Source organism: Ammodytes marinus, assembly GCF_949987685.1.
Source record: "Ammodytes marinus genome assembly, chromosome: 5".
NCBI classification, from domain to species: domain Eukaryota; kingdom Metazoa; phylum Chordata; class Actinopteri; order Uranoscopiformes; family Ammodytidae; genus Ammodytes; species Ammodytes marinus.
Genome location: NC_137234.1, coordinates 651,543 through 671,433, shown reverse-complemented (window position 1 = coordinate 671,433; position 19,891 = coordinate 651,543). Strand labels below are relative to the sequence as shown.

The window sequence follows — 19,891 nt, the reverse complement described above, 5'->3', positions numbered from 1 at the left end:
CAACCAGACACTGGCAGTTGTGTCTTAGCAGGTAGAGTGGTGGCCCACTGATCGGTCGGTGGTTCGATCCCGTCTCCCCGCCACATGTCCAAGTGTCCCTGGGCTCCTGATAGTTAGCTGGGTGGTAACTGCTTATTTTGCTGGATGAGTGAGAGTGTGTGTGTGTGTGTGTGTGTGTGTGTGTGTGTGTGTGTGTGTGTGTGTGTGTGTGTGTGTGTGTGTGTGTGTGTGTGTGTGTGTGTGTGTGTGTGTGTGTGTGCTTTGGGGGGTGAATACACAGACCGTCTTTGTTGGGGCGCAACTATGTGCAACATTAAAAGGTGAACGTCTGTGGATTTTAAGAGGGGTTGGGATAGGGGAGTTTCTGTCCAGCTAAAGAGCATTTCAGTCAGCCTTTCACTCGCTGCGTTACCATGGAGCTCACTGACTCTCAGACAAAATCACATTAAAGAACCTGTAAATATGAAGTCAAAATGTTAAACTGATAACCTGTTCAATAAGTGATTGTTTATAATTGATCTAAACCATGACAATTGCAAGGTAGGGCTAGATTATGGCCAAAATCTTAATCACGATTATTTTGATTGATATTGTAATCACGATTATTAATTGATCTAAGTGTTAACTTTTAACACTGGTGTTTCAAGGGAAGCCGAAATTGAAATGAAATAAAACATTAATCGCCCTGCCCTACAAGAAGGATGACTGAAATTGGGCTGGACTAGAAATTATTTTGGGGAGGTTTAAATAGCTAAATTTATTCTTAATTTGTATCATTTTGGCGCTAGTGATTTTCCTTTGGCGCTGGTGAAATTCTCTGCGCCAAAAATGTATCTATGCAGGAAAAACCTAAGGGTAACCTTAACTCCAGAGGTGATTTTATTATATTTTTCAAAATATGTTTTAGGTATTTTTCCCCTTTTATTAGACATTTAAAGAGACAGAGTACAAATGGTGAGAGAGAGTCGGATGACATGAAGAGAACGACCCGGGCCGGAATCAGCAGAAGGATTCAATAGTAGTTTTCACATCACAAACCCATCAGCACTGTTAACAGCAGCACATGCACTTATATGCCAAGCTCCTGCCTGTCTCCTGTCTCTGCGTCTGCTGAGCTGAGGTCAGCCCCCGCCTTTATGAGGGGAACTCTTCCCAAGGGGTCTGACCTCGCCCCAGGCCTCTACAGGCTCTGTTCGGCAGACACCTGGACAGTTTCAACACTAGACATGAGCTATTTCTTCATGATTTCTCCACAGAGTCGACCAGGAGATCTCAGAGGTTCCCAGTGGTCGGTCTGACCAGCAGCATCAAACACACCTGGACTCCACATTCAGGGTCTGTACATGAACAACTACTACTTTCCATCTGTTCTGTTCACAACAACCTCCATGCTTAACTGTTTAGACCAGTGGACTGTCAGTCTGTCCAACATGGATCTGATGTTTGATTCATGATTTTAGTTTGATCGTGTCGTTCATATAATATTCTGTTCCAGCTGCTGGAGGAAAACATCGTCACGTTTGTGAAGAACGAGCTGAAGAAGATGCAGAAGCTTCTGAGTCCAGATTACCCAGAATGCTTAGAGGGTCAGAGTGAGGATGAGGAGCAGAGCAGCAGCAGAGAGGCATTTCTGAAGATCACACTGGACTTCCTGAGGAGAATGAAGCAGTTGGAGCTGGCTGACCTTCTGTGGAGCAGTAAGAGGATTTCTCTAAAGGTTCAATGTGATTGTGATGATCCCATGCAGTTGATACCGTTTAGTGGACAAGGTTGAGTTTTTTGTTAACGTATTGTAATAATACTGGTCATTCGTTAAACTGTAAAGCCTGTCTATAGAAGTCTATTAAGCAAGTACAAATATTTGTGGATGTTTACCTTTATTCCAATACGTTAATGAGCATTAATTTTTTACCTTTACATCTTGTATTGTCACTGTGTTTGTTTACAGTGTGCAGTTTTCTTAGAAAAATATGTTTGTAATGGATGCTTCAGTTTTACAGAGACGACGAGTCAAGCCACACCTTAACAAGCACAGTTTTATTGGAGTTTTTGTTAACTATCTGTCTAGCTTTGTTGAGATTCTCAATTGTGAGGACAGAATATTGGTTAAGTTGAAATTTTACATTTACTAATGTCTCAAGCGATGGACCAAGATATATTCATGAACGCATTCTTTAAGTGACTACAATGTTGAAAAATCTTTCTCTTGACTCATTGATGTTATCTCTTGTGTATTCATTCAGGAAGTAATTCTGGAATTTGTCAGCATGAACTAAAGTCTAACCTGCAGAAGAAGTTCCAGTGTGTGTTTGAGGGGATCGCTAAAGCAGGAAACCCAACCCTTCTGAATCAGATCTACACAGAGCTCTACATCACAGAGGGAGGGACTAGAGAGGTCAATGATGAACATGAGGTCAGACAGATTGAAACAGCATCCAGGAAACCACACAGACCAGAAACAACCATCAAACAAGAAGACATCTTTAAAGCCTCACCTGGAAGAGATGAACCAATCAGAACAGTGATGACAAAGGGAGTGGCTGGCATTGGGAAAACAGTCTTAACACGGAAGTTCACTCTGGACTGGGCTGAAGACAAGACCAACCAGGACATACAGTTCACATTTCCATTCACTTTCAGAGAGCTGAATGTGCTGAAAGAGAAAAAGTTCAGCTTGGTGGAACTTGTTCATCACTTCTTCACTGAAACCAAAGCAGCAGGAATCTGCAGGTTTGAAGAGTTCCAGGTTGTGTTCATCTTTGACGGTCTGGATGAGTGTCGACTTCCTCTGGACTTCCACAACAATGAGATCCTGACTGACGTTACAGAGTCCACCTCAGTGGATGTGCTGCTGACAAACCTCATCAGGGGGAGACTGCTTCCCTCTGCTCACCTCTGGATAACCACACGACCTGCAGCAGCCAATCAGATCCCTCCTGACTGTGTTGGCATGATGACAGAGGTCAGAGGGTTCACTGACCCACAGAAGGTGAGCACATCTACATCAGAAGCGCCATTTGCACTTTAATCTGAATGTGTGTCTATATTTGTGATTTATTGCTAGCCTGGAAATCCAGACCCTGATATCTTGAACGATAGAGGGTCTGGCCACGATCAATAGTAATTCCCAACTCAAGGGGCGGCTCCTACTCGTGCATTTCAAATGCCACTTCACGCAATTGGATAGCACTACAACCAATCAGAGCAATGAGCAAGGTGACGTATTAAGCCCCGTTAGTTTAGCGAACAGCTGTTAAACTGTTAAATTAAACTTTTGCCGTGGTCGGTCGGCAAAACAGAACATTCCTCTTACTTGTTAATGAAAGATTTGAGTGCCATCTTCCAAATCGTTAAGTGTCGAGGCCAAAAGCCGTTTCTAAATATCCGCAGCCATCTTTGATGTTCTTTGTCTATCACGGGCTTCGACGGCGCATGCCCAGCACTTCATCATCCGGTTACGCCCATATTAGATAGAACCAATTGAAACGTGAGTCCAGATTCCTGGACTTTTTGAAAAAGCTTCAATGGAGAGTGTCCAGACCAACAGGCGCAGCAAATTTAATTTGCCAGCGCCAAGTGGCAGGTCTGGAAATGCCAGGCTAATTTATTGCTGAATTAATTTAATTTTTTTTCATCGCTCACTCCAAAATAAAGCTTAGCATCCCTCCGAGTAGCTGCACTTGTATTCTTAGCACGTACATGATAGATCAAAATAAAAGCAATTAGAGAATACAGTATTTTAATTCAGTTTTACATAATGAATATTACGTTTATGTGATAGATTGTGCAGTTCGGGAGTTTATTTAAAGTAAAACGAGACGTTAAGTTGTCGTTTGTCTCCATGACGGCTGCAGTATGAATTAAAAGGGGTGACCACGTAGCAACATGTTTTCTTGTGCAGTTCATTATGTATTAGCTATTTTCCTAGAGTTGCTCTGATGTCTCACTGTTCTCCCAATGACAAATAAGGTACTTTTAACTTTTTGTAGGAGGAGTACTTCAGGAAGAGATTCAGAGATGAGGAGCAGGCCAACAGAATCATCTCACACATCAAGACATCACAAAGCCTCAACATCATGTGCCACATCCCAGTCTTCTGCTGGATCACTGCTACAGTTCTGGAGGATGTGTTGAAGACCGGAAAGGGAGGAGAGCTGCCCAAGACCCTGACTGAGATATACATCCACCTTCTGGTGGTTCAAGCCAAACTGAAGAACATCAAGTATGATGGAGGAGCTGAGACAGATCCACACTGGAGTCCAGAGAGCAGGAAGATGATCGAGTCTCTGGGAAAACTGGCTTTTGAGCAGCTGCAGAAAGGAAACCTAATCTTCTATGAATCAGACCTGACAGAGTGTGGCTTCGATATCAGAGAAGCCTCATTGGTCTCAGGAGTGTTCACACAGATCTTTAAAGAGGAGAGAGGACTGTACCAGGACAAGGTGTTCTGCTTCGTCCATCTGAGCGTTCAGGAGTTTCTGGCTGCTCTTCATGTCCATCTGACATTCATCAACTCTGGAGTCAATCTGATGGCAGAAGAACAAACAACCTCAGATGAATCTACAGAGACACAGTTCTACCAGAGTGCTGTGGACAAGGCCCTACAGAGTCCAAATGGACACCTGGACTTGTTCCTCCGCTTCCTCCTGGGTCTTTCACTGCAGACCAATCAGAAGCTCCTAAGAGGTCTGCTGACACCGACAGGAAGTAGCTTAGACACAAACAAGGAAGCTATTGAGTACATCAAGAAGAAGATTGAGGATTCTCCCTCTGCAGAGAAAAGCATCAATCTGTTCCACTGTCTGAATGAACTGAATGATCGTTCTCTAGTGGAGCAGATGCAACGGTCCCTGAGATCAGGAAGTCTGAGATATAACCTGTCTCCTGCTCAGTGGTCAGCTCTGGCCTTCATCTTACTGTCATCAGGAAAAGATCTGGACGTGTTTGACCTGAAGAAATACTCTGCTTCAGAGAAAGCTCTTCTGAGGCTGCTGCCAGTGGTCAAAGCCTCCAACAAAGCTATGTACGTAGGATTTATCCTTCAATACTCTGCCATCTTTCAACTAAAAAACAAACATATCTGTTGTCTCTTCAAACTGAGTCGCTTTTCAAACGCATTTTTTATTCATTTAAACTTTATTTAAGGAAATATAGTCTGTAGCTGAGAGAAGAATCCTATTCATGATTTGAAATCCTGGGACTTATTATCGATCCATATATTTATTCACTGATTCAGTCATAATTAATTGTTATGTCTCCACCATGGTTAGATTGAAACGGCAAGGAATCAGTGCTTATAGTTGATCATTGTATAACCAAAGGCTCTAACTTGTGGCTACAAGTAACTTTGGCGGTTGGAGGCCCCTTTGGACAAAAGCGGTAGTATTTTTACGATGCCAGCTGTCGTAAAGCTGTTTTCTAGCGCGTGCCGGCCGTGCGAGTGTCAAATGATTAGGACGCAATATAGTGCATGTCCGTGTGTTGAAAGTGTGAGGGCACGGACTCTTTTCAGCTCCGTGAGAGTGGTTAGTGACACTGCATCAACTATTGCCAGTCAGTGCCACACACACCTGATTGCAATGAGTTGATGCAGTGTCACTAACCACTCTCACGGAGCTGAAAGATTCCGTGTCCTCACAGAATGCGAATGAGCGAGAGACGGCAGTATGGATCACGATGAGGTAATGTGTTTATGTTGTTGTAAATAATGAATATTTCAGGTGAATAATGGTCATCTGATGATGATGAAGCAAAGTAAACTTTGTTTAGCACCGCTCATTCATTTAGGAGTAAACTCTGCAGAACTAGTTCACTCCCGTGAAATTGTGTACACGTTGCTTGGCAACGCCGTCCTCCCACCCGTCTATCACTCTCCCTTTTAGCTTTTCTTTATTGAATTTTCTTTTTTCTTTGATGTTTCAGCCCCGTGTTCAGTCATTATGACGACAAAATAACTGTCTAAAACAAGGCTCCCGCTCCCCTTCCCTCACCTGGAGGGATAGGCTTCTCAAATCGCGTTGCTGCGCTACACTGAAATCTGCGACCAATGCAAATATGTGACCATAGAGCAGGGGTGTCAAACACATTTTCACACATACGATATGATAATCACACTAAGGGCAGGGCTGTACAGTGCAACAGTTTTGATCGCATTTGCTACTGAAATTGATCACGTGCGATGATGAATACAATTCCACTCGCACGAGTGCGACAGCTTGCTAATGAGCAGATGATGTCCGTCTGAGACACAGAGGAGTGCTGCACAACACTGCTTAGAGTGCTCTACAATAACACTCTCCAAATTCGGGTAAATGTAGTCTTAGGCAAGTAAGTTATTGAGTCCACCCTCCACTTTGGCTGGTGAAAGATGTGTGCTCGGGACCTGTGCTTGTGCGGCGATTAATACACTTCACCAACGGTAATAACCGGAAGGAGACGGCACACAGTTAAGTTAGCGCGTGTGCAAACAGAACATTTCCTGTGCGCCTTCACATTAAAAGCCTGTTACTAGCCAAACGTGAGTTGACTTTTATTTTGTAGCCGGTAAGAACAAGAAGTTAGCGCTTCACAGCCCTGCAGTGCGCTAGCTTGAAAATCAACTGCTTCAGCTGCAGAGAGCAGTCAACAGTAGTCTTTTTAAACAACGTTTGAAATAACTGATAAGCCACTGAAGAACTACTCCCAACACATTCACAACAACCTATTTAACTTATTCCAAATTTTACCAATATGTATAGGCCTACTTATTTATTTAATAGGCTATGTTTAATGTTTTAAAGTTTGGTTTTAATTAACAGAAGGACATTTAACAAAAAAAATAGTATTATGAATATAATAATGCTATGTATATATACAGAAAATATATAGATATTAATTTTATGGGGAGAAATAATTCTGAATCAACAAAAAATTACAATTGGCAGGTTAGATTTTTTTGTCTAAATTGCAATCAGTGCACCCCTATTAATTTTTCTACAATTATTACTGCACACACTAGGATATGATATTAATTGAGAATTTCAAATGAGACCAAGATGACAGGCTAAAAGGTAATTAGAGCGAAATGCATGGGTTAAGGTTATGCAAGTTTTCGATCATACTTTGTGTGCTACTGAATTTATTTTTGTGCTACTGATTTTTTTTGCTTGCTAGCACCAGTGCTACCACCTAAAAAAATAAGCGTACAGCCCTGCTAAGGGCCAGACTGACATACCTTCTTTTTAATCGAAAAATCAAAAAATAAATATCTAAGAATATAACCTGCGTACAATGGCTAGTTTTTGCTTCAACATTTTCGGGGACAAATTATAGGTGGGGGTACGGGGCTGCTCCCCCCAATTTTTTTAAAAATGTCAACCACTTAATTTCCTGCATTCTGGTGGATTTTTATCCTCCGATCTGTGCCTTTTCGGCATCAATTTATGGTGGAAATGTCTTAATTTTTGTAAAGGAAAAGACAACATTCAGGTTCCTGGTGAAACAATTATAAAGGACAATAATGCAGTAAGGCTCTCAGGCATTCTGGATTGAGCCACAATATTTATTCTCCTGGATTTTTCAAAACTTTCTACACATTCAAAACATATCACATGTTTTGTTTTTTTAGGAATCATGACGCAGCACCAGTGTTAACTTTATGACACTTTACATTGGTAATGAAATGCCAAGCCACCATTGGAAACGAAAGGGGTGGGCTATCAGCAGCTAGCTAACGTTAGCTAGTTGGCTATATTGTAATTTAAAGCAAAAGTTAGAAACCAGATAATTTTGGCATTCATCCTTAGACACTTGACACAATCAATCATCAATATTAGCATGCTATTTAGCCACATATATTGGCCTATTTACAGCCCTCAGAAAACTGACAGCTCTTCTTAAATGCAAGTTCATCAATTCATGGCTTAAAATCCTGAGCTGTGGAACTTTCAGCAGACATTCCTAGCTGTAAGCCACATACGTTTCTTAACAGTGTGGAGCGTGTGCGACGTGCGAATATGGCACAGGCTCCATGAAGAAGATTTTTTTTATTTAATTTTTTTTCTGAATTGATTCGAATCGGCCGAATAGATTCGCGGGCCGGATCAAAACGCCACATCTGGCCCGAAACTATATAAAAGCGTCTTTCTTTGCACTGATGGTCTCGTTTGCTGTTAAAGGTAATTTATGATTGTCAGAGGAAAAATTAGGCTGTTTTAAAGTAGGGATGCACCGATCCACTATTTTTAGTTCCGATCCGATTCCGAGATCTGGGTTTTGGATATCGGCCGATACCGATACTATCCGATACGATATCATAATTGCTATACATTTTTTTGTTGGTGATGTTATGTGTAAGGCTAGGAAGGCTTAAGCAATTCTAATTTAAAAGAGCAAGAAATATACACAAATGCATATAGGTTTATCTTAAAGGCAGAATTATAGTCACACAAAAAAAATCCTTCTCAATGATCACTTCTGCCCCTCTAGAATATGTGGTGGTCTGTTTGTCTGAACAGTCTTCCTCTCTCTGGCTGTATTTTACATAGTAGAATTTGTCACAGAAGGAAACCTCTCCACTTCCCTGACTTGGATTAGCTTTGGTTAGCTCACTGGCTAACAAACTGATATATACTGTATGTCAAATTAGAAAGTGGTGTCCTCTCTCCCTCCACCGAACATCGGCGCATGCTCACACGGCTCGTTCGCGCTTTCATAGTATTTTTTTAATTTCTTTTATTTTTTAATATCGGAGCTGTCTGTCCGATATCCGATACGCAGATTTCGGCCATATCGGAACCGATACCGATACTGGATCGGACCCATCCCTATTTTAAAGATATTTAAAAAGTTACTCATAGCCGCTTTAACATTTTATCATGGATATTATTATTATATATTTTAATTTAAAAAAATAAACAATGTTTAACTACTTACCTTTCTGTTGTCTCTCCAGACTGAGTGGCTGTAACCTCTCAGAGAGGAGCTGTGAAGCTCTGGCCTCAGTTCTCAGCTCCTCCTCTAGTCTGAGAGAGCTGGACCTGAGTAACAACGACCTGCAGGATTCAGGAGTGGAGCATCTGTCTGCTGCACTGAAGAGTCCACACTGTAAACTGGAAACTCTCAGGTCAGATTATCAACCAGTTCAACTGATGACCATTTAACATCTGATTTACATTAACAAGTTAAACTCTCAGGTCAGATTATGTTGCAATTTGTCTCTCTCCATTACATCTAAACAGCCTCTCATCAGGGTTTATTAATTGTGAATTTCTCCTGGAAAACTTAAATTAAAAAAGGAGAAAAACTTAATGTTCCAGTGTATGTAGTTCTAGTTAGGATTCACACATGGTACAGCATTAAAATATAAGCTATGGCTGACAAGAAACTAATTTTATCTTTGGTAATCATGCATGAATTTTAAAAAAAAAATTCTGGAAACTGATTCTATACACGGTATATAGAATCATCAAAAGTCCAGACTCGACATACTAACGGACATGTTTTTCACTCCCTCTATTTCATTATTTCGTCTCTTTCACCTGAAAACATAAACTATTTATTACGATTTACCTTTCTGTTGTCTCTCCAGGCTGGGTGGCTGTAACCTCTCAGAGAGAAGCTGTGAAGCTCTGGCCTCAGTTCTCAGCTCCTCCTCTAGTCTGAGAGAGCTGGACCTGAGTAACAACGACCTGCAGGATTCAGGAGTGGAGCATCTGTCTGCTGCACTGAAGAGTCCACACTGTAAACTGGAAACTCTCAGGTCAGGCTTCGTGCACCAGCTCAACTGATGACCATTTAACATTCGATTTACAGTCAGTTTATAACAAGTTAACCTGAGTAGGATTTTGTCTGCTACGATAAGATCTTTAATTGAACTTCTGCAGTTATTTATGTATGACATTAACATTTATTATAAACGTGGCTCTAAAGTTATCTATCTAGACCAAAACTTACATAGACAAAAAACATAACTCACAGATGGTTCCTGTCTGTGTGTGTGTGTGTGTGTGTGTGTGTGTGTGTGTGTGTGTGTGTGTGTGTGTGTGTGTGTGTGTAGTCTGTCAGGTTGTCTGATCACAGAGAAAGGCTGTGCTTCTCTGGCCTTGATTCTGAGCTCCAACCCCTCCCATCTGAGAGAGCTGGACCTGAGCTACAACCATCCAGGAGCCTCAGGAGTGGAGCTACTGTCTGCTGGACGGGACGGTCCCCTCTGGAGACTGGACACTCTCAGGTATGAAGAGGCTGCTGTCAGTCTGATAGAGGAGGGAGAGCTGGAGACAGTTTCTCATATGACAACACACCAATAAAGTTTTTCCATAAACATGTGCAGGTTTGACCCGGCAAATCAGCCCAGCACAGCAGGGCATTTTCCTGAGTTAATTTATCTTTATTAAGACAATTTACAAGAGACACCTTGAAATTAGTCTTTTTTGCATATATCCTCTCAAGCGACCCCCACTTCAGAGGAGTCAGAGCACAAGAATTGAGGCAACGCCAGAGGATGGTTTCAAATAAATGTTAAAAATATAAAATACTTAAAGTAATCGTGAGTGTAAAATATAAAAAATAATCAATTAATAAAAGATAAGTTGTAAAAGAGCAACAAGCTAATATAATGTCCATGTGTGCGTCTGAAAGAGTACATGCTGGTCTAACCCCCCCCCCCCCCCTCTCCTTTCAGGGTGGAGCCTGCTGGAGTCCAATGGCTGACACCAGGTCTGAGGAAGTGTAAGTGTGTTTTTAATGTTCATAATCATCAAACTGTCAATCAATGAACAGATGATGGATAAATAACTGCTGCTGTGTTGTGTCTTTCTCTCTCCATCAGATTCCTGTGAACTCACACTGGACACAAATACAATAAACAGAAGACTCAAAGTGTCTGACAACAACAGGAAGGTGACACGTGGGAAGGAGGAGCAGCCATATCCTGATCATCCAGAGAGATTTGACAGGCCTCAGCTGCTGTGTAGTAATGGTCTGACTGGTCGCCGTTACTGGGAGGTCGAGTGGAGAGGAAGGGTTCATATATCAGTGTGTTACAGAGGAATCGGCAGGAGAGGAAAGGGTGATGACTGCAGGTTTGGATGTACTGATCAGTCCTGGAGTCTGATCTGCTCTGATGATGGTGATATTCCTCCTGGTTACTGGGTCCGTCACAATGACAGAGAAACATCCATCTCCTCCTCCTCTGTCTCTAACAGAATAGCAGTGTATGTGGACTGTCCTGCTGGCTCTCTGTCCTTCTACAGAGTCTCCTCTGACTCACTGATCCACCTCCACACCTTCAACACCACATTCACTGAACCTCTTTATCCAGGGTTTGGGTTGGGCTCTGGTGCCTCAGTGTGTCGGTGATGTCTGTAGGAGGGAGAGTCTGAACAGGATCACAGTTACAGAAAGCTTTCAGGTTTTTTTTAACAAATTAATCAGTTAATTGATTGAAATGGTTCATCTGTAATAACCATATATTAAGAAACATGACAGTATGTACATATGTTTTGGTCATGCCCGAAATTCATTACAAATCAATTGATCATTGGATTCCCTACCCCCAAACAGGTATGTTTAGCCACTGGAATCATGATTGAATTAATCTAGGAGGAAAGATATTAAGAAACGAGCATTTGAAAGTTGCCATTTTAGAAATACCAAGATGATCGCCATATCCAAATGTTAAAAACATTCCAGAAGCCTATCTAATTAGCCTATATAGCCTAAGTGGTTTGTGTTCCGCCAGTTTTGTACATATGAAAACACCACTGTGCATGAGTAGTCAAATGAGTCACTGAGCTGTATATATTTATTTTAAAATCATTATTATTTGCCATTTATTTTGAAATCTCTTTTCTCTCTGTCAATATTATCGTTTATACTTTTAATGAAGTTTATGTTTTTGCTTGTCTGTCTGTTACCTGAGGCTGAGGGGGGAGGGAGAAAAGCACACTTTTTTTTTCTCCAAATTAGTTCACAAATTTCAAATAACGCAAAGCATATTACAAAATATATGTGATAAACAAGCAGTGATATGCCTGAAAAGGAGCAGTAAAAAGTATAAACTTATTTAATCCTACCCCTTCTCCACAGCTCAAAAAGTGTGTAAATTATTTCACTTTCCCTTTATTTTGTTCTAAATACAATCCATCTGTATATCCGTCAATACAATTTGATATACTATATGTGAAATGTATACATTTACTTGACTTACAACCAGTGGTGTAGTCTAGTTTTTTGTAGTGGGTATACTGTGATGATTCCCTCCTAGCCTCTTCTTGAATATGCAGCATAGCATTTACACATTTAACATATGGCTTACACCGTGGTTAGTTTACAATTTTGTTGTTTCTGCAGTAGGTGCAGCAAAGGCAAAATATTTAACACCTTAGCCTGCCTTTAGAAACACAGAGTTTAGGATTTCTATTCCCAAATGAAATTGGGGAGGGGGGGGGGGGGGGGTATGGACGTCTCCCCCAGATTTTTTTTATATTAAAATAGAAAAACACAAAAATCAGTAAGTCTGTTCTAGATCCCGGCCCTTCTAGGAGGGTCCGGGGGTATGGTCCCCAGGGAGACTTTTTTTTACCTTTTTAAAGTGAAATGCATGAATCTGGTGCACTTTGAGAGGAAAATTAAGAGGCTAAATCTGAAGAATTGTGTGAACAAATAATTTGGAGACACTGGGTCGGTTGAATTAGAAGCTATTGATTGTTATGCTTATTGATTATTATGCAGGGTCCTAGGGGATGGGCTTGGTGCTCTTTTTTCTTTTGTGGGACATATTTCTCTGTAATATAATGAATTCATTTAAATGCAGTGAGAGGAACGGAGCAGAAGAACTCTGTTGTCCAGCTATCTTTTTTTCCACAGACGAGGCTGAAATATGCTGTAGACAATACACAGTGCATGTGCAACTGAGGGCAGCCCAATTTCCAATTTTTTTTAGAGATAAACTCAATACACACTGTGCATGGACGTGATCACTTATGCCTCGGGCCGGCTCTGGTTTTCTTTCATGTTACTCAGTGCATGATTTGACGGGGTGAATCAATCGCCACCTAAGCCTATGAAAACTGCACTGATGATCCGATCTTGAAGTGCTCGCAAAAGTTCATATGAATTTCAAACCGGTTATGCAAACTGAGAATATTACTTTTTCCTCATTGGGAGAAAAGAAGTCCCTGCGCGCTGGTGTGCTCCGACAGCACCATGCGCGTCTCCCGAGGGCACTACTGCTGAATGTTGCGTCGCGCTGCCAGTATTTTCGGGCTGGACATCGCCCTTTCTTTTACCCAACAGTCCGCAATGAAACGGGCCGTGGGGTTATGCCTGGTCCCGCATATCTATTATAAGTCCGTTGCGACTTCCACAGGGACACAGCGCACAAGTAGAATTTATGAATGAAAGTATGACAGTTGAGTTCTGTCACTATCGAAATTGTTACGTGTCATTTCGCATTTCTTAGTGGGCATACGGAAATGCTGGAGCTTTCTTAGTGGGTATACTGAGTATACCTGCGTATCACGTAGACTACACCACTGCTTACAACCATCTGTGTAAACAGTAGGGCTGTGTCAAAAAAAGTTGTATACATTTCCAGCTAATTTTTATTTATTATTTTTAGATAATTTTTTGGCCTGAGCCTCTAGAATACTGGCTATTGAAGTTTGATCAATTTTGTTTATAAGAATACTTAAGATTCACTATGTCCTCATACATTTCTGTTACTTGTATTCACTGACATCAACGCATACTTGGTATATACTTTATTTTGCAAATGTGCAGAGACACAAAAGCACACTGATGCGTTTTCATTTTCAGTGTGTCCTGTCCAGTTAGTGCAAGAGTGAATTGCATTATGTGATGGCAGCTGCAGCAGTGTTTCATGATTTCCCAAAACTAAAACAAATTTGAAGTTTTGAATGAAATTGTTTTGACTCAATTTGTCCATTGAATTATCAATATATTGTGCTTTTATGTATGACAAGGCAACTTGTATGTGGAATATCGCAATATATCGGGATATATCACAGTACGCAATATATTGTGATATATCATATGGTGACCAGTGTATCGTGATATTTTTGCTAAGCTTGCTGAATAAAAACAAGTAGTTCTTTTGATCTACTGAAAAAGGTAGAACTCTCACCAATCGTTTTTGCTTCTTCACCCCACCTCGAAGAGGTTCAACATCAAGCTGTGAGATTCTGCAGCGCTTTATGGCTAAGGCCTTAACAACGCCAGCCCCCCCGCCCTTGACTACCGACCAAGCCCCAACCTCAGCGATTTTTACCAGCATCCAATAAGGAAGTGACCTACAACTGTAGTAACCAGAAAGTGCCACTGGGGGTGGCGCCAAGACGAGCAGTTTTTCTTTGACTCACTTGTTAGATGGCGACGCGCACAAACCAGGATTATTGGATGCCGTGTGAATAACTGAGGTCAGCCCGGATGCTACATCCATATTATTTACTATCTATGCTACCGACCGACCGTTTCGCCCATCAAAAGAAATGGTGCTGCACACCATCATCATTGAAAAATCATTGTATTGATTATTTAATCTTAAGGTATTTTGAAAACAGCATGCTGGTGTAGGCCTATCATTTTTGAAATATCAAAAGCTGCCTTTTTATGTTTTAAATTGAGAAATACATATTCCAACACTATGAATAACCTGCCTATGTATTTAAAAAAAATCTAAGCCAATTGGCTTTCAACACTCATTATGAATCTATTATAGGCTATCACATTGTAGTATTGTCTACAATAATCAGTATCTTTAGTAAACACACTGAAAACTCACCTGCTGTATTATCAGCTGAGGAGTTGGATTTCAGTGCTGACTCCACAGTGGCACTTGTAGAAGTTTCAGGGTCAAAACACCCAAACAGCAAACCTGCAGAAGTATCAGAGTGTGAGGGTGTGAGCGGACAGTTTGCTTTATTCCACGGTCTTAAGGTTTTTAATGGAATAAATTAATAAGATGTCAAGGGAGGGAATTCACTTTCGTTATAAACATTAACCATTAAAGTTCTTGTTACTTTAAAAGTCCAATATATAAAATGTTCTAAACCATTTACAATATATATTTAATATGGAGGAATAGGAAGCAAACTAACCTGGAAAATAAAACATTCCTCGACTGTCTATGTTGCCTATAACATCTAATACATTTATTTTTATTAGAAATCAACCGGGTTGGATTTTCCGGCAAAAATCCAAATGTGACGTTTCTGTGCATTACCGAGCGTGTTCCACATTTAACAGAAGAAGAAAGAACTCAACTAACTGTTCTGAATCCTAACGCTGGTCAAACTAAAACAAACTAATACCTTTAATTTATAATGTAAATCCCATTGAGACCGGAGACTAACTAAACGGTGCAACATATCTTACCTCATCCATCACTGTAACCTTTAAAACTGGTTGCAGGCTGCTGTGTTTCTCCGGTGGTGAGGCTTGTTGCTACTCGCGGGCTGTGGTTGTTTAGTCCAATGCTCTCAGGTTGCTGCAGTAGTATGAACGCTGCAGCTCACTTTACCACCACTGTTGCCGTCTTGGAAAACAACATTTCTGAATTCTGTGTAGTGGACCTTTAACTGAACTACGACAGCTTTAGTGCCTTAACAATTTAAAACACACTTTATTCAAACAAAAATAAAACCCCAAAATACTTGGTTATTATTTCCCTGCGAGCCACTAACATTACAGTGAGGGTTATTTATTAGGCCTATTTCAAGTTATTCTGTTTTTATTTATGTTATTGCTTTGTTTTTACACACGCGGATATAAACGGGCTTTAGTCTGATTGTTTTTTTGGATGGTGATCATGTCAGTTTGTCGCATCTGAACATTTGAGCATTCTGACAACTGTAATTGTATTTAACAACAGTTTGTCAGACATTATACTGGCTTGTTTTTTTGTTTGTTTAGATATAATTTTATTTGAAGTCATAACCTGCCTAGTAGTTTTCCTATCCCTAATGTTATGTTAATACTTGTTTGTATAATAATTAAAAAACAGTTGAGAAAATGACTGGTGGTGGTGTTTCAGCTTTGTTTTCAAAACCAAGTGCCTGGCACATTTAAACTGGTGGCGACTTGGTTGACCGGTAAATTTAGTGTTATACAATTGCGCCATCTACTGGATCTGTTTGGAAGGGCAGAACCACCTACTACTGTATGCATGGGAATACCCGGTCACTAATGGATATAATATGGACACAAAACACTATCAATATTGGATCTTTGTATGTATGTATTATTGTTTGCTCAACATATACCTTTAGTTAAAACAATGTCCTTAGAAACCTGTTAAGTAGAGTACGCCATGTTAGTTGTATATTTTATTTTGTCTATAGTTGTATGTTTGTGTTAAAACAATAAAAGTGTTAAAAAAAGAATGTAACCTGTTGAAGTAGTGAGAGATATCAGGGGGCTCTCGCCAGTGGAAACGCCAGCCAGATTAAGGGTTACCAAACGGTGTTGTGCTAAACTGTCCTGTACAGCTCAGTGCAAACGAGGCATAAGGAAATCTGAGGCTGTGAATTTTCTGCTACACCGGCGGAAAATCACCCCGGGAAATGAACGGAACACAGACGGGAGACGAAATGACGCATTTCTTAAATGCAATTTTTAATGTGTCTAATTTTGATTTATTTCATGCTCCTGTAAAACACTTTGAATGGACTGAATGTGTCTGAAATGTGCTACAGAAACAAACTTGCATTGCATCACAATGAAATGACACAACATTTGGTTTTTGAGTTTGTCTGAAGTGTTTGGTTTGGTGACGTACCTCAGGTCGGTCCAGCCGGGGTTTGATCCCACGTCCTTCTCCACTGGAAACATCTCCAGTCCTGATGAACACAAAGAACCAAGATCAGTTCACCAGGGATGGATACAGCTGTGTGTGTGCGTGTGTGTGTGAATAAACTTCTTAGAAATGGCTATTAATTATATGAGACAATTTTCTGTCTACGAGAGACATTTTCTATGATTATATTTTAATAAGGTAACTCATCACATTTTAATTTAGTATTTTTTTTATATCCATGAATACAATCGTCATATCACAAATTTGCCTGTTTATTTAGTGTAAAAGGCTGTCTTGTTTGAGATGTTATCCTTGATGTATGTATTGCGCTATTTCCACCACTAGATGATGCATTTGCATTGATCAGGATGGAGTCGAACCCACATTAAGCTCCGTCTGCTGACTGCAGTGGGTGGTACTTGGAGGCAGCAGGGCTTGATACTGTCAGGTGGCTCCGGGCCGGAAATATATCCAATTTCTCCCTGCGTGCTGCCTGTCAGGCTGCAGACTCTGGCCTGCCTTACTGCTGAGCGTGTTGGGGCTGAGCCTGAGAGGAAGCCTGCAGACTGAACTCAGGGCAGAGTGTTGTCCTGGCTGTTTCCTGCTTCAAAATACTTTCACTTCTGACTGAACGGAGTTTATTTTCTCTGCTCAAGTTCGGACTGAAGGTAAGATATCGACTCTGGTGTCATTGTTAATAATAATTCGGATCATATTTTATAATTTTTATGTAAATCTAGCTCCAGTAGATTCAAGATTCAAGATTTTTATTAAATGTCCCACGAGGGCAAATTTGTTCGCACCAGGAGAAGTGGTTTAACCCACATGACAAAACAAAACAACAATGAACACAAAACACTGTGGAGACAAAGTGCTCAAAAGATAAAGTGCCAGGATATAAAAAATGTAAAATGTAAAATACAAATTAAAAAATTAAAATAAATTAAAAAAAATGTTTTTTTTTTTTTTTTTCAAACAGAAAAGTTGTGGAATTTATCCAAACTCATAATTCAAAGTTTCACAGGAAACTAGAGACGAAAGAGGTGACAGCCGTAAACAAAGATCCTCCATGTTGTGTTAATGTGATACGGGGTTTCTCATAGTCTTTTACATTGTGACCTAACTTCACCCCACCACGCAGAGTTTAATAAAGTGTTGTCTACTGTTAACATCAGGATCTTTGGTGTTAAGAATACATGAAACTATATAAACTACTATTTAGGATACACAGAAAAGTAATATAATGATATAATACTGTCACCGTCCAAAACATTTAAAAAATATATAAATTATGTTATAAATTATATTAAAAAAATTTAGGGTTAGGGTTTATACCATTGTTGACTAGGGTTGGGTATCGTTTTTTTTTCCAATACCGGTTACTACTCTTTGTACTTGTGAAACATTTCCGGTGCTTAAACGGTACTTTAAAGCCTTGGATTGCACACACTTTGTCAAAAAAGAATGCCTTTTTATATCCAGTGCCAAATTGAACACAATTAACTACAAAGTAATAAATACAAAGTAACTTACAAATAAACTATTTTAAAATTTAACTAAAATAAAATGTACACAATTTACATAATATCTATTACAACAATACTGTTTCAAAAATTATAATAATGGAGATTAATGTGGACACTACCAGGTAATCTAATCACCATCTTATAACTTTAGCTAAAAGTAATAATTTTGATAAGAAATAGTCCTAATGACCTGAACAATACAGCACCTTAGTATTAAAATAGATACACATATAAAACACCCATGTAAAAAGAAATGCAGTATTGGACTTACAGTACAATAAGGGAATAACTACATCCAATGAGAACCACAGACTAAAAACAGCCAAGGAAGAGCATGTGCCTTTTGGAATATTAACTGTGCTCATTTGCATTCAACTTGAAACAAAATTCAACTGACTAAAAAATACAAAGTAGTCTTCTGTAAAGATAAGACCACAACTATCAAAGTTGTCAAATTAACAATTTTTGTGCAGAAAAATGATCATGTTTTGCCTCTCAGGAAGGATAGAGATCTTCAATGTACATGCTGTTCTTATGTGCAGCGCGCTATTTATTATTAATACAGTATAATAGACTTTATCAGACACATGTAGCCTACCGGATGGTTTTATACATCGATCTCTCCATAAAGTTATCCAAGTCAGAACTTTTTGTATGGGCAGGGATCGTTATTTTAAGTGTGTCTTTATGAAGTTTCTTGTTCAACGTTTTCATATCACTGGACCACCGAGTACTGCTGTGTGTTGCTTTAGGTTTGTCTCGACCGCCGTGCGTAAAACTAAAACATCCACGACAATATATCACAAAATATCTCTTCTAATAATGAGGGGAACATATCCCCTGCAGCCCCCCGGAAATATACGCATACGGCCATGCTGACGGGAAAAGGGACTGACTGCGCAACCACCAGATGCTACTGTTGTATAGACGATTTTTGTCAATTCTCTCGTTTTAGAGGCGTGCGTTGCCTAGGGGGGCTAAAGTTAACAGGAATAGTGATAGAAAAGAGGATTTCAGTTGATGTTGATGTGTTTTATCTCCAGGTGAAGGTGTGTGTGAAGGTGTGGGCTCTGCTATGGGTCAGAGTGAAAGCAGAGAGGAGGGAGGGGAACATGGCGGCCAGACCAAAGCTCAGAGGTGACATGAGGATCTCTAACTCTCCATGACTCAAATCACTGCACCGTCATTATTCACTCTCAAAGCTGTGTGTGTGTGTGTGTGTGTGTGTGTGTGTGTGTGTGTGTGTGTGTGTGTGTGTGTGTTATGTTCAAAATAACTGGATGTATCAATTAACTTGAATGTTCTTCTATTCAGACTAGTATTAACTCTAATGTCCTACTCATACTAAAAGCCCTACTAACGTCCTACTCATACTACAAGCCCTACTAACGTCCTACTCATACTAATTTTGACGTCTATTTGAGGGTGTTGTGGTTGCGAGTTTTTATGTAGACGAGAATTGCCCAGATGAGTAGGGGAGAACGGGGTAATTTGTCACATGGGTTGGATGTCACATTCGTTATATCTCGCCACCAGAGCGCGCTAGCTCTGAAATGTTGATATAAAAAAG

General features: G+C 40.1%; 2 protein-coding genes across 4 annotated transcripts in view; both read left to right on the top strand.

Moving 5' to 3' along the window:
• Positions 1-19,891, top strand: part of LOC307250764 (NACHT, LRR and PYD domains-containing protein 3-like) — a 37,724-nt gene that overhangs the window by 6,066 nt on the left and 11,767 nt on the right. The window contains exons 8-16 of one of the 3 annotated variants that reach the window (XM_080027939.1): positions 1,257-1,335; positions 1,496-1,697; positions 2,244-2,989; positions 3,990-5,023; positions 8,933-9,103; positions 9,569-9,739; positions 10,037-10,210; positions 10,661-10,707; positions 10,808-14,107. The exons of 1 other annotated variant lie outside the window; for it this stretch is intronic. In XM_080027939.1, coding sequence (XP_079884065.1) covers positions 1,257-1,335; positions 1,496-1,697; positions 2,244-2,989; positions 3,990-5,023; positions 8,933-9,103; positions 9,569-9,739; positions 10,037-10,210; positions 10,661-10,707; positions 10,808-11,337 — 3,154 coding nt within the window. In that variant the 3' untranslated portion in view covers positions 11,338-14,107. Of the gene's footprint in view, positions 1-1,256; positions 1,336-1,495; positions 1,698-2,243; positions 2,990-3,989; positions 5,024-8,932; positions 9,104-9,568; positions 9,740-10,036; positions 10,211-10,660; positions 10,708-10,807; positions 14,108-19,891 lie in introns of those variants that run through there. One more of the 3 variants, XM_080027937.1, reaches the window with a different exon arrangement.
• The window catches only part of LOC307250765 (NACHT, LRR and PYD domains-containing protein 3-like), a 67,687-nt gene continuing 67,163 nt past the window's right edge, over positions 19,368-19,891 (top strand). Inside the window, exon 1 of the mRNA XM_080027942.1 lies at positions 19,368-19,458. Coding sequence (XP_079884068.1) covers positions 19,397-19,458 — 62 coding nt within the window. The 5' untranslated portion in view covers positions 19,368-19,396. The remainder of the gene's footprint in view (positions 19,459-19,891) is intronic.